Genomic DNA, 23,370 nt, shown 5'->3' with positions numbered 1-23,370 from the left:
ATGAAATAGTAATTAGGAACAAGGAAGGGGCTCGGTAACATACACTGGCCTGAATAACAAAAAGAGAGGCACAAAGCAACTGCTGACTTCTTGTTAATGATCTGATCTGGGAGGGTCTTCCAGCAGTTCAATATTTAATCCTTACTATATAAACATTGGAATGGATAAAGTCAGGTTATTATCCAAGCTCACGATGATGATAATTAATACAGGGGTGTCCTCAGGTTATGACACAGTTCCGTTCCTATGACAGTGATGTAACCCAAATTTTGGTGTAAGTTGAAACATACCCTAACCCAGTGGTTCTCAAACTTTTTGAAGTCAGGCGCATTTAAAATCTACAGATAATTATAGGCTCAATTACAAATTTCTGAGAAATATGTTATAATAATTAAGTTAAATATTAAAGAAAAAAATATCAAGTCCAAGCGTGTTTTTATGGTAATTAAACAAAATAAATATGACAAAATTAAATTTATTCTGACATTAAAAAACATTTTTTTTTTTTTTTTTTTTTTTTTTTTTTTTTTGTATTTTTCCGAAGCTGGAAACGGGGAGAGACAGTCAGACAGACTCCCGCATGTGCCCGACCGGGATCCACCCGGCATGCCCACCAGGGGGCGACGCTTTGCCCCTCCGGGGCATCGCTCTGTTGCGACCAGAGCCACTCGAGTGCCTGGGGCAGAGGCCAAGGAGCCATCCCCAGCGCCCGGGCCATCTTTGCTCCAATAGAGCCTCGATGCGGGAGGGGAAGAGAGAGACAGAGAGGAAGGAGAGGGGGAGGGGTGGAGAAGCAGATGGGCGCTTCTCCTGTGTGCCCTGGCCGGGAATCGAACCTGGGACCCCTTGCACGCCAGGCCGATGCTCTACCACTGAGCCAACCAGCCAGGGCCAAAAAACATTTTTATGTTACATTTTTTGAGTTATACTTTTTAGAATTCATAAAAAGATGGGTTAAAAATTAAAAATGACAAAAAGTTATTTTTTTATATATATATAGAGATACATTCTTTTTTTAATTTTATTTATTCATTTTTAGAGAGGAGAGAGAGAGAAAGAGAGAGAAAGAAGAGAGAGAGAAGGGGGGAGGAGCTGGAAGCATCAACTCCCATATGTGCCTTGACCAGGCAAACTCAGGGTTTTGAACCGGCGACCTCAGCATTTCCAGGTCAATGCTTTATCCACTGCGCCACCACAGGTCAGGCTATATAGATACATTCTTAGTAAGATTTAGTAAATTCAGCAGGTCCTAGCACAAATGTGTTAAGTTTTTTCATTCTTGTGTTTATGAGAAACATGAGCCTGATATGTCTTAGCGATTTCTTCAATGCTTGGGCATATATTTGAAAGGCAAACTCTCATTTCCTTGTCAATACATTGAAGAATTCCTCTCTTTTTACTCTTAATTGTGTTGAGTGCAGAAAACCCCCACCATACATATCATCTTAACTTTACACCAAACAAAGGATAGAAGAAACTTGTCTACAGTCTTTCCGGGGAACATGGGGGTAGTGTAAACCAGTGATTTTCAACCTTTTTTGAGCCGTGGCACATTTTTTACATTTACAAAATCCTGGGGCACACCACCTACCAAAATGACACAAAATGACACTCTAACACAGTACATATTATACATATAGTTAATAATATACTTTCTAAATGTATTTATACTCACACCTGACCATGTCTCACGGCACACTAGTGTGCCTTGGCACACTGGCTGAAAAACACTGGACTGTAAACAATCCAGTACCACAGCTGAACAGCCTTTTGCAACCTAATCAGGCACGTGAGGTGGGAGTTTCGGCAAGATTGTCAGCTTACAGCTAATTACCCACACCTCTGTCCCCCAAAAATCTAAACTCCAAAAACCCTATTGGTTTTTTGGTCCCCAACAGGCACTTATTTCTCTGGAATACCATAAGGCGCACCAGGAAATCTTCTAGGGTGCACCAGTGCACCCTGCGCACACTTTAAGAACCACTTCCCTAACCTAACACAAACAGAACACTTGCGCTTTTAACAGTCCAAAATGGCGTAGGTAAGCAAACTAGAGGATGTCAACTCCCTCACTTATATGTTGGGTTACTGCTTATTCTTCTGCTGTGCACAACCAAACTAGTTCGCCCACATAGTTCATAAGAACAAGGCTGACAGCATAAGCGGAAACACTCATATCTCAATTTTTTAAAGTTTTTATGGGAATGAGCATTATAAACTCAAAATGTAGTACGTCAAGACTGTCCTAACCTGAGGACCTCCTGTAATAACTATTATAGTCATACCTTTTAAAAACAAAAATTAGGGGATCAGGGAATGTGCAGATATTACAGTACTTCAGCCTTTTGTATTCAAAAGCATAATCAAGCAACTTTCTTTGACTTATCGTTTGCTTTTCTGATGTTCTTGTTTAATTTTAAAAAATCAAATGTTTTTTTATTGCTTCATATTCATTTTGAAATATCCCCAAATGTTTGTGACCAGTATATTTATACCACACCTATGTCTAAAAGGGATCTGAGCCAACTTACATTAAAAAGCACAATAAAATATAACCCATTAAAACTACAGTGAAAAAGCACAGCAAAAGAAGTGGAAAGAGATAATGCAGGAAGATAACTGATACTGGAAAGCTTAAGATAAACAGAAGTATTGCCAGTGAGAACAAAGCCTGAGTTCCTTGCAACCAAAGCAAAGAAGAAAACACAGACTGTATAGTTCTCCTTGTTGAGTAAGAAAGCATACAAGTTAATACAGAGGTGGTAACTCTGGGAAGACTTGGCCTTGGATTTTATGTAAGAGACATGAAACATCACAATGAATAAAGCAATGTTAAAAATTAAAGCAAGTTTTTTTTATTGTTTCTTATAGCTGCCTCTCTTAAAATCGATATTAAATCCTTATTCTATAAGGGCAATTTTTAGCAGTAAGGATATATATGTATGTATATATACATATATAAATGTTTATTAACACACACACATATACATACCTAGCCGCATATGTATGGATGTGTGTGTGTGTATATATATATACTCTAGAACAGGGGTCCCCAAACTTTTTACACAGGGGGCCAGTTCACTGTCCCTTAGACCATTGGAGGGCCAGACTTTAAAAAAAACTATGAACAAATCCCTATGCACACTGCACATATCTTATTTTAAAGTAAAAAAACAAAACAGGAACAAATACAATATTTAAAGTAAAGAACAAGTAAATTTAAATCAATAAACTGACCAGTATTTCAATGGGAACTATGGGCCTGCTTTTCGCTAATGAGATGGTCAATGTCCGGTTCCATATTTGTCACTGCTAGATGTAACAAGTGATGTGACGTGCTTCCGGAGCTGTGAGGCGTGCATCCCACGTCGCTGGAAGTAGTACTGTATGTGAGCGATGCCATGCTTTGCGTCTCTCACTGACCACCAATGAAAGAGGTACCCCTTCCGGAAGTGCGGCAGAGGCCGGATAAATGGCCTCAGGGGGCCACATGTGGCCCGCAGGCCGTAGTTTGGGGACCCCTGCTCTAGAATATAATTTCATTATATTCTAGAGATCTGCTTTACCCAGAAATAAAGCTCGATGAGCCTTGAGGAATTAATGGTAGGTATTGTTATATAATATTATCACCATTGCCTTGGTCACCAAGCTCCTTGTAATATAGGGCAATAATGTATTTTAATTAATGTAGACTTTGGCACACATATGCTGAAGTTATCCACCCTTCTCTAGAGATGTTCAGGCAGTTAGCAGAAGCCTTTCTAGCTCCATTTTCCTCAGAAATAATGTAATCTTTTAAAAAATGTCATGGTTTCCATATAAATAAAAACCATATTACAATGAAGTAAAATTCAATAAAAACTGGCTTAAATTATAATGGGATTTACTGTCTAGGTCGGCTATTTTCAACCAGTGTGCCACAAGAATTTTTAAAACATGGCATACCTGACTATCTAGTCAAGGACTCTGACCTCTTTTCCCTTAGATTGCCAAATAGAAAATGACAACAGTTGCCTGACCTATGGTGGCACAGTGGATAAATCATTGACCTGGAATGCTGAGGTCTCTGGTTTGAAACCCTGGGCTTGCCCGGTCAAGGCACATACGACAAGCAATTAATTAAACAGCAACTAAAGTGAAGTAATAATGAGTCGCTACTTCTTACTCCAACCTCCCCTCCTCTCTCTGTAAAATCAATAAATAGAATCTTAAAAAAAAATAGAATGACAACAGTCAACATAACAATAGCCATGGAGTGCGAATGAATATAAATTATACTTATTTTTTTTGTCTGATTGACAAAAAAATCTATTTTTTGTTGTACTGCAGAATTTTAGTACTTAGTGTATGTGTGCCATGAGATGAAAAAGGTTGAAAATTACTGGTCTAGGTAAGGAAAGTTAAAGAAGGACAGGGCTCAGAGTTGATCAATCCAATGGCTTAAAGATATCATCAAAGACCCATCTGTTTCTGTTATTCAGTTCTACCAACTTCATTATTACCTTCACCCAAAGGCTGATCCTCTGGGGCTTTCTCATTCATATTAATATGAGAGAAAAGATTCTAAAAGCTTCCAGATATCTGCCTTTATGACTCCTTGGTCTGAAATGGGTTACATACGTGAAATTGCCAAGGGAGGTTGCATTTGTGGATTAGTTTAGGTTTAAGCTTTCTGTTGAGTCCTAGAGCCAGACTTGGATTCAGCTTCTAGCAACATAGGTGAGATGATTCAGACAGGTGTGACACCTCAAATAAAATCACGGGATTAACTAAGAGAGGATCTTAGGGAAGCAGTCACAAAGTTCAGTACAGCATCCAGCACCTGGAAATTTAAGCCTGTAAGTTGGAAACAAATAGGTAGAAAGATTTTAAAATTATTTTATTATATATTATTATTATAGAATTAATTGAACTCCATAGGAATAAAGAGAAATAAAATCTACCTATTATACTAGTCATTCATAAAAATGTTCGTTTTACCTTCATTTTTTTTTCAATTTTTATTTATTCATTTTAGAGAAGAGAGAGAGAGAGAAAGAGAGGAGAGACAGAGAGAGAGGAGGGGGGAGGAGCTGGAAGCATCAACTCCCATATGTGCCTTGACCAGGCAAGCCCAGGGTTTTGAACCAGCGACCTCAGCATTTCCAGGTTGACGCTTTATCCACTGCGCCACCGCAGGTCAGGCTTACCTTCATTTTTTACACTTAGTATTTTTTAAAAAGTATTTAATCATTATTGTAATGATAGTATTGAAACAATTTTGCATTGTTTTATTACCATTTCAATGGCTGTATTATACTCCATTAAGGGGCTCAATGATATAATTTACTTAACTATTGCCTCTCTATAGGACATTTAGATTGTTATTTGTTATTTTTTGATATTATAAATAACCTAGGTAACATTTTTGTGCATATATGTTTTTTTTCTTTTTTGGTATTCATCTGTATCTGCTTATTATTCTTTTTTCATTTCCTCTTTCCAAGTTAGAGGATGGGAGATAGACCAAATCCCACGTGTGCCCAGACCAGGATCCACCTGACAATCCCTGTGTGGGGCAGATGCTCTGCCCATCTAGGACTATTCTCAGAACTAAACTATTTTTTGTGCTTGAGGCAGATGCTCCACAGATCCATCCTCAGCATCCAGGGTTGATGTGCTAGAACCAATCGAGCCATGGCTGCAGGAAGGAAAGAGAGACGGGGGACGGGGAAGGGCGGAGAAGCAGATAGTCACTTCTCCTGTGTGCCTTGACTGGTAATTGAACCTGGGACATCCACATGCTGGGTGGAGCTGGGCCAACACTCTACTGCTGAGCCAACTGGCCAAGGCCTGAAGCTTCTTTTAAGATGATAATCTTTTGAGTTTACCAGGTGCTTTTGCAATTCAAATATTAAACTCTTCAAATAGAGTTTTCTTATAAGAACTCCTTATAAACTTGCATAATACTAACCATTTGGATTGACTTTTTTGAAGGAGAGTCAGAGTCCCTAATTAGAAAGATTTTGAATGATGAAGTGATATATTAATGTAATGTGGAGCGGTGACCGAATTCATGATCTTTGAAGTAAAGCAGACCTGAGTTTGAAATCAAGTAGAACTTGCTTGCTATATGATCCTTAGACAAGTTATCTAATAACATTCTGTATCTCAGTTATCTGCATAAAATGCAAATAGTAGTTTTTACCTTATGAGGTTATTTTTCAGCATTATGGGAGACAATGTATGCAAAGACTGGTGAACAATAAGTATTAATAAATGATGGTTATCATTATTATTCAGCAACAGTGAATATGATCTGAGGCCAAGGTTAAAAGACATGAAATGGTATGTCTAGGACAGGGGTCAGAAACCTATGACTCGCGAGTCAGATGTGGCTCTTTTGATGGCTGCATCTGGCTCGCAGACAAATCTTTTTTTAAAAAATGTTAAAACTATAAAACATTCTCATGTATTACAATCCATTCATTTCCTACCACTCATGTTCATGGTTGCAGGTGGCTGGAGCCAATCACAGCTGTCCTCCGAGACAACACCAAATTTTTTATTGGATAATGCATAACGTACACGGGTCGTTGTATGGCTCTCACGGAATTACGTTTTAAAATATGTGGCGTTCATGGCTCTCTCAGCCAAAAAGGTTCCTGACTCCTGGTCTAAGAGAACTTAATTTCTGTCCAGGAGAAGAAAAAAATCAGATACTCTGTATTGGCTGGTGAAATCATCACCTGGTCTCTGAATCTCCTTCATACCATCCTCATACAGTCATTGTCTAGTGTCTGAAAATTTCCTGGAATGAGGTCCTCAACACATTAAAAAGAAAAAAAAAAGGTAGTAATGACTGACATGCTGACTAAAATCCTAACTCCTTCCAGTTCCCATTCTCTGGTCTAGTGTCCCATTTTGAAACACACAGCAATTTCACTCTTTCACTGGATCCTTTTTTTTTTTTTTTTCTTTTTTTTTTTGGTACTTTTCTTAAGCTGGAAATGGGGAGAGACAGTCAGACAGACTCCCGCATGCGCCCGACCGGGATCCATCCACCCGGCGCGCCCACCAGGGGCGATGCTCTGCCCTCCAGGGGGCGATGCTCTTCCCACCAGGGGGCGATGCTCTGCCCCTCCGGGGCGTCGCTCTGCCGAGACCAGAGCCACTCTAGCGCCTGGGGCAGAGGCCAAGGAGCCATCCCCAGCGCCCGGGCCATCTTTGCTCCAATGGAGCCTTGGCTGCGGGAGGGGAAGAAAGAGACAGAGAGGGAGGAGAGGGGAAGGGGAAGGGGGAGAGGGGTGGAGAAGCAGATGGGCGCTTCTCCTATGTGCCCTGGCCGGGAATCGAACCCGGGTCCCCCGCACGCCAGGCCGATGCTCTACCGCTAAGCCAACCGGCCAGGGCCTCCTTCACTGGATCTTAATGGAAGGAGCCAGGAAGGTAGGAACTCCCTCCTCAGCCCCTTGCTGACATTCTCAGAGGTGAAAAGGACATCTGTGAGTGGTCTGTTTCATAATTGAAAGCACAAGTGGTCAGGAAGTTCAGTTCTCTGAGACTGGTAAATGAGAATGATGATAATATGTAGTTTCTGATAACAGGGTTACTGTAGGATTAAATAAAATAGGTATGTTCAACATGGAATAGGTGTTCTGAGTGTTCGTAAGCATTTGACCAGGTGAAACCATTTTTCTCAGAAGCCATTGTTTTTACTGTCTTAGAAAATAATCAGAGATGTTATGCCTCCAGAGAGGGCTGACAGCCAGTTCAGAGCAATATTAATTCTGACTGGTAACAGATTTGAATTAGAGAAATGAAAAAGATATGGCAATGAGTGCCACCTAGTGGCCATCCAGAAGGTGCAACACTTTAATCGGCCTGTCCGTAGGAGAAGTTCAGCTCACTGACCATCAGCTCTGGGTTAATGAAATGGGCTCTCAGCAGACAGAAAAAAATATTCCAGCCCATTTTTCAGATCTAGAAAAATTGAGTCTGAGTCTTTCATATACTTAAGATAGGTGATCACAGATTTGGGTTAAAGAGAAGTACAGTTGTTTCTTGGACTTCATTGAATGGAATGAGGAAATGTGAAGTAACAAGATTCTTTCTTCTCTGATTTCCCCCCTGGAAAAGTATAATGCTACTTGTGTCTAATCTGAGGCCCATATCAACCTCTCTTTCCTCCAAATTATGGATAAGCTCCAGTCCATCCCAAATCATTCCCTTTCCAGATGGGGTGTTGGGAGAAAAATATAGTCCAAGGTTTGAAAAGGAAAATTCTTTTTTGGGAGGGAGGTAGTGCAGTTTATTAACAACAATAAAAAAAAGTACCATACAGGCAAAACCGTACTTTCGTTGCAAAACAAGCATGTATGCATACTCCCACATGAGCACTGTGGCACACTTCAGACAGAGCATTAGACACCAAGTTCATAAACAAACTAAAAGTAGTTCCCGATCCTTTGGTATTTTTTCTTCAGTGTAGTATAAGTCCTTATTTAATAGTTGTGACCAAAAGGATAACTTTTAAAATCTAATTCTCTCTCTCTTTTTTTTTTTTTTTGTATTTTTCTGAAGCTAGAAATGGGGAGAGACAGTCAGACAGACTCCGCATGCGCCCCACCGGGATCCACCCGGCACGCCCACCAGGGGGCGATGCTCTGCCCCTCTGGGGCGTCGCTCTGCCGCGACCAGAGCCACTCTAGCGCCTGGGGCAGAGGCCAAGGAGCCATCCCCAGCGCCCGGGCCATCCTTGCTCCAATGGAGCCTCGCTGCAGGAGGGGAAGAGAGAGACAGAGAAGAAGGAAAGGGGAGGGGTGGAAAAGCAGATGGGCGCTTCTCCTGTGTGCCCTGGCCGGGAATCGAACCCGGGTCCCCCGCACGCCAGGCCGATGCTCTACCACTGAGCCAACCGGCCAGAGCCTAAAATCTAATTCTCAATCTTACAATGGAGTAAGGCCAACTCTGCCTTCAGAACTGTGAGGCAGACCTCTTCACAGGGCCATGCTCTACCAGCTGCTGAATCTGACGAGCTCCTCTGGACTGGAGAAAAGACCTCTGCTGTCTTGGTGTTGAACAATTGCCTGTTTGATGCGAGCTCTCAGCTCTGGTTTCATGTTTGTGCACAGCTGGACTGGTTTCCATTTTGATACTCAATCTGTAGCCTAATAGGGCTGATCTAATTAGGCTAAATTAATTGGTTTTCTAAAAAAGTTTGAGAAGAGGTAATTGCATACTCAGGAGTTCTTCAACATTTAAGACTTGGATATGCTATCAACCTAATTACTGTTAAAACTCGCCAGTTTTTCCCAAAAGGTGTGTCAGAACTGAGTTAATGAGTAAGTGAACAGAAGCAAAAAAAAAAAAGAAAAAATCTTGAAGGGAATTGCTCATAAGAGGCCAACAAACCCTACTTAAACTTTTTTTGATGTAATTAAAGACTTAAAGAAAAGTTGCAAGGGTAATACAAAGAATTCTTAAATAGGACATTCACCCAGATTTTCCAAATATGAGCTATTTACCATGCTTGCTCTTCCTTTATCATTCTATCTCTATCTACACCCATACAACTGTTTGAGAGTCAATTGCAGACAAAATTTCCATTACTCCTATACTTTAACGTATATTTTCTGAAAACAAGGGTGTGTGTGTGTGTGTTTGTGTGACAGAGACAGAGAAAGCAACAGAGAGAAGGACTGACAGGGACAGACAGACAGGAAGGGAGAGAGATGAGAAGCAGCAATTCTTCCTTGCGGCACCTGAGTTGTTCATATGTGCCTTGACTTGAGGGGAAGGGGGATACTATAGCAGAGCAAGTGACCTCTTGCTCAAGCCAGCAATCCTGGGCTCAAGCCAGCCACCCTGTGCTCAAGCTGGTGAGCCCACACTCAAGCCGGCTACCTTGGGGTTTTGAACCTGGGCCATCCACGTCCCAGTCCGATGCTCTATCTACTGCCCCACCACCTAGTCAGGCAAGGACTTTTTTAAAATCAAAGTCAGAAAATTATCATTGATTCAGTACTATCATCTAATAATCATACCTTATTACAATTTCACCAATTATTTTACTAGTAGTTTTTATAGCAAAATACACACACACACACACACAACCTAGGATATAATTTTAACTAAATGCACATATTGCATTTACTTTTCATGTTTCTTTACCCTCTTTTTAAAAAAAATTTTTTTAAAGATTTTATTTATTCATTTTAGAGAGAGAGAGAGAGAAAGCTTATGAAAGAGACAGAAGGAGGGAAGAGCAGGAAGCATCAACTCCCATATATGCCCGGACCGGGCAAGCCCAGGGCTTCGAACTGGCGACCAATGTTCCAGGTTGATGCCTTATCCACTGTGCCACCACAGGTCAGGCTCTTTACCCTCTTTTAATCTACAACAATTCTTTAGTCTTTTTTTGGTTTTCTATGACCTAGCTAAAACATTTGGTAATAAAATAAATCATAACATTAGCAAACTATAAAGTGCAGAAAATAAGAATCCATGAGTTTATACTGACATACATAAATGAATGAATAAACAAGGAAGAAAGGAAAGCTCTTTTAATAAATGCAGACAAAATGATGGGATGAACAAATCACAATTTTATGCCCATAATAATAATCAATCAAAAGTCATTAATGGATGCTAAAACTATTAGGTTGAAGGTTGATGAGTAACAATATTTACAAAGTATCTTCCCACAAACTATGTATTAATTACAAAAAGAAAAATAATTTTACATTGAAAAAAGCTGAAAGATACCGCCTTAACAGGAATTCAAGTTAACATTAAATATATGCCTTTGGTATTCTTACAGGGGTCTCAAACTCGCGGCCCACGGGCCGCATGCGGCCCGCCCACCAATTTTGTGCGGCCTGCAGACTAATCAAACTTCGTGGATTAGTCTGCGGGCCAGTCTGCGGGCTGCACAAAATTGGTGGGCGGGCCGCATGCGGCCCACAGGCCGAGTTTGAGACCCCATAACCTGAATTTTTTTTTTCTTCACAGAGACAGTGAGAGAGTCGGAGAGAGGGATAGACAGGGACAGACAGACAGGAATGGAGAGATGAGAAGCATCAATCATTAGCTTTTTGTTGCACATTGCAACACCTTAGTTGTTCATTGACTGCTTTCTTATACGTGCCTTGACCGCGGGCCTTCAGCAGACCGAGTAACCCCTTGCTCGAGCCAGCGAACTTGGGTCCAAGCTGGTGAGCTTTTGCTCAAACCAGATGAGCCCACGCTCAAGCTGGCGACCTCGGGGTCTTGAACCTGGGTCCTCTGCATCCCAGTCCAACGCTCTATCCACTGCACCACCGCCTGGTCAGGCATAACCTGAATTTAAACACAAGGAAACATCACATAAATATAAATTGAGGGACAAACTATAATATATATAAATGACTTATACTTTGCAAAAACTTACACCTTCCCTTGACAGCCGTACTTTAGATTGGGTGTCTGTCTCAGCGTGGTTGAGGAAGACCCGGTTCTTCAGGGCAAAGGCCAGGTCTTCTTTTATCTTGGGATGCTCTGAGTTCCTCTCTTCGGAAACAACTGTGCCCATCAGGATGCACTGGGCCAACGGTACCGTGCTTACCTCTTACTCCTATGGCTGCAGTCATTGACTCCAGGGTCCAGGAGGCCACGTCTCTACTGTCAGTTGTCTGGCCATCGCCTTGGAGTACTCTAGAATTTGGAGGCACTTTCCCCAGGGGAATAAATATAAGACAGATAACAGGAAGCACTACCTGGTGCAGAAGGTAAAAGTTTCCTGTCTCTCAGGAATAAGAATTAAGAGGTTAAGCTGTTCAGAAAGGAAAAGTGAATTTTCAGAATGGCAATGTCAAGAGACAATTACTGAGTGGAGTTCAGTCTTTCTGAGGTGAGGTGGGAGGAACGGAAGAGACCTTGTAGCCACTACTCTTCCTTAAAGGATCTCTGGTTTTCCCAGTGCCACCATCAGCCTCCCCGGTCAACTCGGGGGGTTGAGGCCAATGCTCTCCCATCTAGGTAGCATCTCTGGCCCCAGGGCAATGGGATTTCCTGTTTTGTTTGTTTTATGGAGAATGGAGGTGGGAACAGTGAGCAGAACAGTCTCTTCATCTGGTTTCTAGTGACCTACGGAATGACAAGCTCCAGTGCCTATTACTACACCAAAGTGATGTCTGAGCTCTTCTTATACACCCATTGGACACCAGAGTCTCCCTCCAGGCCATCAGCAGCGTGGCAGACTTCTGGGATGTGAGTATGCGGTACCTCTACCTCCTCTCTCCCTACCCCTCTCAATGTCTTAAGGCAGTGGTTCTCAAACATTTAAAATTCTACAAATAATTGTAGGTGCACTATATACAAATTTCTGAGAAATATGTTATAATAATTAGATCAAATATTAAAGAAAAATATATAAAGTCCAAGCGTGCTTTTATGGTAATTAAATGAAATAAATACAACAAAATCTTCCAGGGCGCACTTTGAGAACCACTGGCTTAAGGGATGAGACCACAGGCCAGAGTTCAGGCATGTCATTCAGTGGATTGAGGCCATATCCAAAAACTAGGTCATTCCAGGATCAGGCTGTCAGAAGGTCAAAAAGAATGAATGAGTCAGACTAGAGTTACGGTGGAGGCAGCGGAGAGATGATGATGATCAAGGTGTCAAGCCAGTAGTTAGACTAGTATTGGAAGTCAGAGGTAAGGCTGAACTTCTAAATACATTTTAAAAAAAGTACAAGGCCACATTAGATGAAGATCTGGTCAAGGTTCATTGGGTCAGCTGGGAAGTTGGGGAGTGAGGGCAAAGGTGATTCTAAGGGTAGGAGTCGGGATGAGGCTGGGTCAGACCCTGCTTGTGGTCTAGTTTGCCCAGGGCCCACTGCTGAACAGTTTGTTTTGGACCAAATGGTACAATAACCAGAGCCTAGGTCGTGGCTCCCACTCTTTCATCTACTATGAAAACCTGCTCCTGGGGGTTCCAAGGCTGCGGCAGCTGAGGGTCCACAATGACTCCTGCGTGGTACACAAGGACTTCCGCGAGGGCATTTTGAGCTGCTATGACGTTTACTCTCTGGACAATGAAGAGCAGCTCCCCTTTGGGCCCCTCAATGGCACCGAGTGAGTGAGTCCCCCCACCAGTGTTAGAGGGTGCCCCTCTGAGCCTGACACCATCCCCAGGGTTGGAAACCACTTCCCCAGAGCCTTCAGGAGAAGCAGAGGTAGGGCTTTGGAGCACTCCGGGGAAATGAGGACATCTCTCTGAGTCCCAGATGTGACTGTTTGGAGACCTTGGTCTGGATCAGTCAGGAACAGGAAGGCTACAGCAAGCCTCTGGACTTGTTTCCAGACACAGGTCACAGTGACATTTGCCCTACTCTGGAGGTAGGCCTGCCAGAGACAGCACTTCTTCTTGCCCAGAAGTCCCTCTGGGCATGGGGAATTGACGAAGCACTGGCTGCCCTGTGAGTCATGGTTGGAAGTCTGACCCTGGGAGCTGATAGGGAGCGTAGCAGGGGGTCGAGTTCGGGAAGAAGGGGGGATGGCTAGGACAGGAAAGGCAGGGAAGGAAATAAGAGTCCAAGGCAGAAAGTTTGTAATCAGAACAGTCGTGGGGTTATGCATCCAAGTGCACAATCACAAGGACAGAAAGGATCTTTACTGGATTATACGGGCCAGGTGCTTTCCTTTATGGGGACCACTCAGGCAGGGGTCAAAAGCGGGGCTTGGATTTTTCATCCATAGTTTTGGCTGACATCATGAAAAATTAGGAGATTGACATTTAAATTTCATTTCAGCTCCTAACTAGCTGGATAATCTCAAGACATCTCTGAGTCTTGGTTTCCTTATTTTCAAATTGTGGATACTGTTCACACTTCAAATCTCAAACAGTTGTTAACATCAAACAAGACAATATACGTGAAATGTACATAAATGCGGTATGTATATATAATACGTATACGTGAAACGGTAAAGCCCAGATAATCATCAGATATTGCCAATGCCCGGGGAGATCAGTTTTAGGTTGGCTCAGACTTCTGCTTGGATGGCTTCTTCCTTGGCAAGTGGACATACCACTCAGAGGATGAGCTGGGGAGTTCCTCTCACTGGGGCCAGCTCACAAGCTACAGTGGAGGCGGTTACTATTGGACCTTCCGGGATCCTGACAGGGCAGTGCAGAGGCACTCTGGGAACTTCAAGAGGGCCTGTAGCTAGACAGGGGCACTCGGGTGGTCTTCATTGACTTCTCAGTCTACAATGCCAACATCAATCTTTTCTGTGTTTTGAGGTGGGTCTACTTTCCCTACTGTAACCCTCCATCCATAGTTCCTGGTTCCCTTCTCCTCTGCTTGAGATCCTTCCTTCAACATATTCCCTGTGGTGGGGATGGGGAGGAAAGGGGAAGGAGGAACTGTCCCAGCCCAGGCTCCCCCACCCACCCACCAGACACCTTCCCTCCTCCCACAGACTGGTAGTGGAGTTTCCAGCTGCAGGAGGTGCCATCCCATCCTGGCAAATCCGCACAGTTAAGCTGATCCGCTATCTCAGCAACTGGGACTTCTTTATTGTTGGCTGTGAGATTATCTTCTGCATATTCATCTTCTACTATGTGGTGGAGGAGCTCCTAGAGCTCCACATCCACCAGCTTCGCTACTTCAGCAGCATCTGGAACGTTCTGGACCTGGTGGTCATCTTGGTGAGGAACAGATATCTTGGACTTAAGACATAGTGGAAGGAGATGGGGGATCCACCCTGATAGGGGCTCTGAGTTATTCCTTTTGGAGTCCCAAGTCTTCCTGACAACTTCTGGTCAAATCTCTGGGTAACAGTTCTCTGAGCAAGCAGCTGATATTCCCGTGGCTCAGTCCTGGGAATGCCCTGTCTCCCACATCCCTTCTTCCTCTAGGCCAGGGGTCCCCAAACTTTTTACACAGGGGGCCAGTTCACTGTCCTTCAGACCATTGGAGGGCTGGACTATAAAAAAAGCTATGAACAAATCCCTATGCACACTGCACATATCTTATTTTAAAGTAAAAAAAAAACAAAACAGGAACAAATACAATATTTAAAATAAAGAACAAGTAAATTTAAATCAACAAACTGACCAGTATTTCAATGGGAACTATGCTCCTCTCACTGACCACCAATGAAAGAGGTGCCCCTTCCGGAAGTGCTGTGAGGGCCAGATAAATGGCCTCAGGGGGCTGCATGTTGCCCGTGGGCCGTAGTTTGGGGACCCTTGCTCTAGGCAGTGATCCAGGCCCTGTTCCTTTTTATGTACTTGATACTCTGTTCCTCTTCTGTCTCTTACCTTTATGGTCTATCCCCTTGACACTCCTGCCTTTTCTCTTGTATTAAGATATTATGTCACTTCATCTTTATCTCCTTCTTATTTACAGGACACATCAATTTCCTGACCCAGGGCTGGGAAGTGGTGGGGGAAATGACACTACTTGGCTCCAGTTCTCTGTGGCCCTTTACAACCTAGATATTTACCACTGGGCCTAGAACTTCTCTTGGTCTTTAAGGCATTCCCCAATAACCCTATCCACTTTTGACCTTGGCATAGCCACAACTCAGCAGCGAAGGATGTTTTGTTTCCCATCTGTCCTACCTACCTTGTGACTTCATCGTTGAACTCGCCTTGAGATTCCCTTGACTTCTCTGACACCCTTACCCCTGTGATGACAGTTCTCCATTGTGGCTGTGGGCTTCCACATATTCCGGACCCTTGAGGTGAATCGGCTGATGGGGAAGCTCCTGCAGCAACCAAACACTTATGCTGACTTCGAGTTCCTCGCCTTCTGGCAGACACAGTACAACAACAGGAACGCTGTTAACCTCTTCTTTGCCTGGATCAAGGTACCCTGGGGCTCCTCCCTCCCAGTTTCACCTCAGGTCACTCATTCTCCCTTCCTCAATACTTGTTTTGTTCTCCCTGTCTGGTTTGGCAACTCCTGAGGCCTCCATCGTCCCCTGGAGTGGATTATTTATTTATTATTTATTTATTTATTGTAATTTTATTGTAATTTTCCGAAGTGAGAAGTGGGGGAGAGGCAGACAGACAGGCTCCCGCATGTGCCTGACTGGGATCCACCCGGCATGCCCACCAGGGGGCGATGCTCAGCCCCTCTGAGGCATTGCTCCGCTGCAATCGGAGTCATTCTAGTGCCTGAGTTGGAGGCCATGGAGCCAGTCTCAGCGCCCGGGCCAACTTTGCTCCAATGGAGCCTTGGCTGCGGGAGGGGATGAGACAGATAGAAAGGAGAGAGGGAACAGTGGAGAAGCAGATGGGCACTTCTCCTGTGTGTAATGGATGGGAATCCAACCGGGGATTTCCACACACTGGGCCAACGCTCTACTGCTGAGCGAACTGGTCAGGACCATTGGAGTGGACTATTTAAAGGTTTTCTTTTTTCTTCCTTAATTGCTTCGTTCAACATGGCCCTTCCAGATATTCAAGAACATCAGCTTCAACAAAACCATGACCCAGCTCTCCTCCACGCTGGCCCGCTGCACCAAGGACATCCTGGGCTTCGCTGTCATGTTCTTCATCATTTTCTTTGCCTACGCCCAGCTCGGCTACCTGCTTTTTGGGACCCAAGTGGAAAATTTCAGCACTTTTGTCAAGTGCATGTGTGTGTCCTGCCCCTTACACATGGTTGGGTCAGCTCCATGGGTGTATGCATCCTTAGGGAAGCTGGGTGTATTCGTGTGAGCATGTCTGTGCTTGAAGCATCTATGTGACAGTCTCTGGAGAGCCTGACGTGTGTGCTCAAGTGTCTGTGCACCTTGCTCTGTCTCTACAAGATTGGGTTGGAGGTGCAGTGAGGGGTCTGTTTGAGTGCACTAAAGAACAGTGGGATGAGGCCCTGGCTGGTTGGCTCAGCAGTAGAGCATCGGCCTGGTGTGCGGGGGACCCGGGTTCGATTCCCGGCCAGGGCACATAGGAGAAGCGCCCATTTGCTTCTCCACCCCCACCCCCTCCTTCCTCTCTGTCTCTCTTTTCCCCTCCCACAGCCAAGGCTCCATTGGAGCAAAGATGGCCCGGGCACTGGGGATGGCTCCTCGGCCTCTTCCCCAGGCGCTAGAGTGACTCTGGTCGCGGCAGAGCGACGCCCCGGAGGGGCAGAGCATCGCCCCCTGGTGGGCAGAGCGTCGCCCGTGGTGGGCGTGCCGGGTGGATCCCGGTCGGGCGCATGCGGGAGTCTGTCTGACTGTCTCTCCCCATTTCCAGCTTCAGAAAAATACAAAAAACAAACAAACAAACAAAAAAACAGTGGGATGAGAGTGTGGGTTGGGTTCAGGGTTACGGTTAGGCTTGGGGTAAAGCCCAGACCCTGGTCTCTCAGTTTCACTCAGTTTCGGATCATCCTTGGGGACTTTGACTACAATGCTATCAACAATGCCAACCGCATCCTGGGACCTGTCTACTTTGTTACTTATGTCTTTTTCGTCTTCTTCGTGCTCCTGGTGAGGATCCTTCTCAGAGGTGGGAATTTGGAACTTGAGGGGGGAAGATGTAGAGGGCATGCAGGGTGGGGTTTTGACACTCCCACTCTGTTCTGCGTTCAGGATTACAGTGGGTTTCTTAAATCAAGGATGGGGAGTGTGTGTGTGGGGGGAGGTGGATCTGGAGAGCTGGCTAACGTGATCGATCAGGGTGGTCATCACAGTTAGGTAGTTGGCACAGTATAAGGGAATCAGCAGGCTCCTCACTAACATCAAACCCCTACCCTCCAAGGATAGAAAAGGAGAGAAAAACGCTCATGAGAAGAGGCTGCACCTGGAAGCTTCTACACCAGTTACCCCAAATTCCCCTTCCTCTGGGGATCACTGGCTACTTTTTACTACCATTGCTTTGTATTTGTTTTCTCTTCCTGACAATCATGAAGGATATGTGTTTGATTTTTATTAACAAAGCAGCAAGTTTCTTTTTTTTTTTTTTAGGGATTTTTTTTTTTTTTTTTTTTTTTATAATTTTATTTTTTTAATGGGGTGACATCAATAAATCAGGATACATATATTCAAAGATAACAAGTCCAGGTTATCTTGTCTTTCAATTATGTTGCATACCCACCACCCAAAGTCAGATTGTCCTCTGTCACCTTCTATCTTGTTTTCTTTGTGCCCCTCCCACCCCCTATCCCTCTCCCATTCCCCCCTCCCCCCCCCGTAACCACCACACTCTTATCAATGTCTCTTAGTTTCACTATTATGTCCCACCTACGTATGGAATAATACAGTTCCTGTTTTTTTCTGATTTACTTATTTCGCTTTGTATCATGTTATCAAGATCCCACCATTTTGCTGTAAATGTTCCGATGTCATCATTTCTTATGGCTGAGTAGTATTCCATAGTGTATATGTGCCACATCTTCTTTATCCAGTCATCTATTGATGGGCTTTTTGGTTGTTTCCATGTCCTGGCCACTGTGAACAATGCTGCAATAAACATGGGGCTGCATGTGTCTTTACGTATCAATGTTTCAAGCAGCAAGTTTCTTTATTTGATCAATGGATGGGGATACAGATATGGTTTAGGGGTAGGTGATAAAGAGAGCCCAATTATATTAACACCTTGAAAAGTTTCTGGTTTCAGTGCTTTGTGGGCTCTTACATGGAGGGGGTCTGTGGCATATGTTGGGGTATTTTTCTGACCAGGTTACTGCAGCAATTGAGCGAGGACACCAGGTTGATGAGGGAGCATGATCCATCACTAATGGAACTGTGCTGAAAGGCTGGGCTCTGGGGACCCTGAGATGTAGGGTTAGTGACCTGCAGAGCTGGGGTTAGAAGCACGGGCCCCTTTAGCACATGTTTCTTGCTATCATCAATGACACATATTCAGAGGTCAAGGAGGAGTTGGCTGGAAAGAAGGATGAGCTACAGATTTCTGATCTCCTAAAACAGGTAACTTGAGCTGCATACCGACATCAGGGCCCAGGTCCGAGGCTCTTTGCTCTGGTCTGTTCCCGACTAGTTTAGGGGCCTGTGACCCTGCGTGCCTTCAGTTTATCCCTGGAAGCCTGGCATCCTGTGAGTGGGGGCAAGGGATGATGAGGAGGCTGTGGGAACTGGTACCTGTTTCCTTTCCCCTTCCAGGGCTACAAAAAGACCCTACTGAGGCTGCGTCTCAGAAGGAACAGGTTGTGGATGTGCAGAAGGTCCTGCAGCATGGGCAGCAGGAGATCCAGTTTGAGGATTTCACTAACACCTTGAGGGAGTGAGCAAACAGATCCAACTTTCTCTGACATTGGTCTATAAGTCCTTGACCCTCAACCATACATCCTTTGCCTATAAGCCTCTGACCTTTGCCTTTGGACCTCTAACCTTGGCCCTTTGCCCATGGCCAATAGGTCTCCGATACTTTCCTTCAGAATCATGCCCTTGGTTTAAAGGTCTTTGACCATGTTCTACAATGTTCTGGATCTTGTTGAACCAACTCTTAGGACTAATGTAATATAATTCCCTAATCATTGTATACATCCCTCACTCCCACAAAACTCTCATCTTGGTTCTGTACTTACTCACAAACATTGTTCTATTTCCTTAGCTATTCTCTCCAAGCTTCCCAGTAAAACATATTAACAAACACTGAAGAAATATATTGTAAGCACCTCTTGTAGACCAGACATCAAGTAATACATAGTTGGTCATTACTAAGGTATCCAATAAAAGGTGGGACATAGCAGGAGATGAGGCCATAGAAAAGGGCAAGGGCCACATTGGGAAAAGTCTCAAACATCACTATTTTATTTTTTATAAAAAAGGGTTCCCAGGAGGCACTTTAAACAGGGAAGGGGTATATTTAATTTTTATTTATTCATTTTACAGAGGAGAGGGAGGATAGAGAGAGAGAGAGGAGAGACAGAGAGAGAGAAGAGGGGGAGGAACTGGAAGCATCAACTCCCATATGTGCCTTGACCAGGCAAGCCCAGGGTTTTGAACCGGCGACCTCAGCATTTCCAGGTCGATGCTTTATCCACTGCGCCACCACAGGTCAGGCAGGAAGGGGTATATTTAGACCTGCACTTTAGAAAGATTAATTACTCTAGTTGCATTATAGAGAATGAATTTCAGGTAGGGAGTAAAGGGTAGCAGAGTGGGTGATAGCCAGTTATTTATAGGCAAAGAGATTTTGTGCTAATCCCCGTGGGAGACCCCAAGGGCCTGAATCTAGTCAGTAGGAAACAGGGATGAAAGAAATGGATTCAAGTGGTTTCTTGGGGGTAAAATTGTTAGATCTTGAAGATCCTGGCTTTCCTATGTGGTCCCTTTCTTCCTCAGAGAATGAGACTCATGCCAGAGGCTGGCTAAAAGAAGAGGGAGTTCATAACAGCCACAGCATGTCAGAAGTTATTTTATCACCCTGTTCTCCTCAGACTGGGGCACACAGAGCATGAGACCACTGAGCTCACGGCCACCTTCGCCAGGTTTGACGAAGATGGGAATCATGTCCTGGATGAGAAGGAGCAGGAACAAATGAAACAGGACCTGGAGGAGGAAAGGGTGAGCCCAGCTGGTTGGTGGAGAGGTAGTATAAGGACATTGCTCCCCTCCTTGTCTGCGTTCCCAGAACACAAACCTAAACTGAAAACCCTCCCATAGATAGGCAGGAAAGAGCTCTCTAGAATAGTGGTTCTCAAGTTGCTGCCCATTAGAATACCCAGGAGCTTAAAAAAAATTCTCATACTGAGGTCACACACCCTAAGCCAGAATCTCTGTTGGAGGGAAGTTGGAGTCCCAGAAATCAGTACTTTTTGAAACTCCCCAGGTGATGCCAATACATAGCCAAGGCTGAGAATCAACACTGTCTCTAGGAGAAAAGAACCAATTGCTCAAGAATCCCCGACTATTCCTTCCCCTTGAGATTTTTTTTTTTTTTTGTATTTTTTGTATTTTTCTGAAGCTGGAAACGGGGAGAGACAGTCAGACAGACTCCCGCATGCACCCGACCGGGATCCACCCGGCACGCCCACCAGGGGCGAAGCTCTGCCCACCAGGGGGCGATGCTCTGCCCCTCTGGGGCATCGCTCTGCCGCGACCAGAGCCACTCTAGCGCCTGGGGCAGAGGCCAAGGAGCCATCCCCAGCGCCCGGGCCATCTTTGCTCCAATGGAGCCTTGGCTGCGGGAGGGGAAGAGAGAGACAGAGAGGAAGGAGGGGGGGTTGAGAAGCAAATGGGCGCTTCTCCTATGTGCCCTGGCCGGGAATTGAACCCGGGTCCCCCGCACGCCAGGCCGACGCTCTACCGCTGAGCCAACCAGCCAGGGCCCCCCTTGAGATCTTTAAACTATGATCCTTACCTGCCCCTACTATGCCTGCTTCATCCTTATCTAGTATAGACCAAAAGTCAAGGGCAGGAGGGACAGGGCAAGAAATTCTAGTACTGGCCCTCCTCTCCCAAACTGAGTCGGCCTCTAGTGAACACCATGTTTATCAAGACCTCAAGAAGCTGGTGTTCTGTTTCTTTGGGAGGTGATTCCCTCCCAGCAGTTGGGCCAGCTCTGTGTCCAGCAAAGCTAGAGAGCTAGAGCCCCAAAGAGCCTGTTAAAACCAGGGTTGATGGCTTCCCAGAATCATCTTCTCCTCTCTGACCTCTGACTTCCTGACTAGGTGGCACTCAACGCTGAGATTGAGAACCTGGGCCGGTCCATTGTGAGGAGTCCACCAAGCAAGTTGGGTCCAGAGGTTACTAGAGCCGGTGACTGGATTTCAGAAGAATTCTACACGTATGTGCAGCCAGGAACCCAGGGATGACTGTGTTTACACTTGATCTTAGCCAAAAGGCCAAGAAGTGATAGGATAACTGTGTTTAAATATTCTACCTTGAGTTTCTTTTCACAACTTTCTAATCCCGTCCTAGCCCAGGGAGAACCTCTGCCTCCCCTTTAATTCTCCCTAAAGTCTGAGCCAGAGGTCCCCAAACTATGGCCCGCGGGCTGCATGCGGCCCCCTGAGGCCATTTATCTGGCCCCCGCCGCACTTCCGAAAGGGGCACCTCTTTCATTGGTGGTCAGTGAGAGGAGCACATTGACCATCTCATTAGCCAAAAGCAGGTCCATAGTTCCCATTGAAATACTGATCAGTTTGTTGATTTAAATTTACTTGTTCTTTATTTTAAATATTGTATTTGTTCCTGTTTTGTTTTTTTTACTTTAAAATAAGATATGTGCAGTGTGCATAGGGATTTGTTCATAGTTTTTTTTTATAGTCCAGCCCTCCAACGGTCTGAGGGACAGTGAACTGGCCCCCTGTGTAAAAAGTTTGGGGACCCCTGGGCTGAGCCTTACTTTCCTTGATCCCATCCAGACATATGCCAGTCTGTACCCCTACCCCTGTAGACACTGCCCCCCCAACACATATTTCTGCTTGCTCAGTCTCTCTCAAACCCTGCACAGGCTCAGAAAGAGGGTTCTGCATCTGGAAACTGTCCTGGAAGGAGTCATGGCCCAGGTTGATGCTGTGAGCTCAAAGCTAAAAACACTGGAGAGGAAGGGACAGCCGGTTCCCTCCCCAGGCATGGTGAGTGGCCCTTCATCCGGATCCACTTGGCTCGTCACAGCTGAACTCTACCATCCACTCCACTCAGTGGGTAGAGGCAAAACATTTTTGAAAGACCTGTTTTCAGGCTATTGGGGCAACATGTTCTTCACAGTAATCAGTGGATAAGGGAAGGTGGGGGATGATGGGAAGGCCTAAAGGTGGTTGCTCTGGCCTGAGGGCTGCCTTGGCCTCTAGGAGATGGTCTGGGATTGGAGAATGAGATACAGATAAAAGGAAAGTGGGTCACAAAGTCCTCTTCCTAATTACCTGTCTGTTCCTTTTTCTTCCAAGAGGGGAAACAGGCATTCAGGAGCACCTGCAGCCAACCCCAGCTGTGACTCCGGCCTCTGGGGAGTCCAGGGTGGGCAGGACAGTGCTAAAGGAGGTCTCATAAAGCATCAGGCTCCTCTCTCACTGCCTCCCCAGGGGCCTCCTCTGCACATGCCCTCCACTCCTAGGGCAACCATCCCCACCACTGCTGCTGCCAAGTCCGAACCTGTCTTTGGCCTTTTGAGCCAATGTTTTTGTATGTTACTGGGCATAATGCTTAGGCTTGTGACTCAGTGTTTCTGTGTGTAGTTGTGTAGCTCTGCTCAGCTCTGTGAAATAACATCTCCCACTGAACCTCTCACTCCCTGTGAATCCAATCTCTGCTGTAGTGATCAAACAAACAAACAAACAAAAAGGTCAATAACAAATAGAATGAAGAAAGGGAGGGTAATGACTTCCCCAAGTATCTGGATAGCCATGATTTGTGAAAAAAGTAGAAGCCAAGAGTAGCGATATCTAGAGGTCTTCCTACTTGCTCGTGAATCATACCCTTTGTGTATTTAGAGATCTGCTGC

At 44.8% G+C, this 23,370-nt stretch overlaps 1 protein-coding gene across 1 annotated transcript in view; it reads left to right on the top strand.

Moving 5' to 3' along the window:
* Nucleotides 1-23,026, top strand: part of PKD2L1 (polycystin 2 like 1, transient receptor potential cation channel) — a 40,613-nt gene extending 17,587 nt beyond the window's left edge. The window contains 18 exon segments of the mRNA XM_066239630.1: nucleotides 12,102-12,167; nucleotides 12,170-12,228; nucleotides 12,844-13,101; nucleotides 14,043-14,121; nucleotides 14,124-14,265; nucleotides 14,445-14,673; nucleotides 15,669-15,839; nucleotides 16,432-16,613; nucleotides 17,330-17,450; nucleotides 18,792-18,890; nucleotides 19,083-19,113; nucleotides 19,116-19,203; nucleotides 20,363-20,489; nucleotides 21,596-21,711; nucleotides 22,381-22,511; nucleotides 22,819-22,869; nucleotides 22,872-22,922; nucleotides 22,925-23,026. Coding sequence (XP_066095727.1) covers nucleotides 12,102-12,167; nucleotides 12,170-12,228; nucleotides 12,844-13,101; nucleotides 14,043-14,121; nucleotides 14,124-14,265; nucleotides 14,445-14,673; nucleotides 15,669-15,839; nucleotides 16,432-16,613; nucleotides 17,330-17,450; nucleotides 18,792-18,890; nucleotides 19,083-19,113; nucleotides 19,116-19,203; nucleotides 20,363-20,489; nucleotides 21,596-21,711; nucleotides 22,381-22,511; nucleotides 22,819-22,869; nucleotides 22,872-22,922; nucleotides 22,925-22,983 — 2,060 coding nt within the window. The 3' untranslated portion in view covers nucleotides 22,984-23,026.
* Nucleotides 23,027-23,370: the final 344 nt, after the last annotated feature.

Source organism: Saccopteryx bilineata, chromosome 7 (genome assembly GCF_036850765.1).
Source record: "Saccopteryx bilineata isolate mSacBil1 chromosome 7, mSacBil1_pri_phased_curated, whole genome shotgun sequence".
In the NCBI taxonomy this organism is placed as follows: Eukaryota; Metazoa; Chordata; class Mammalia; order Chiroptera; family Emballonuridae; genus Saccopteryx; species Saccopteryx bilineata.
This window is presented reverse-complemented; position numbering and strand designations above follow the sequence as displayed.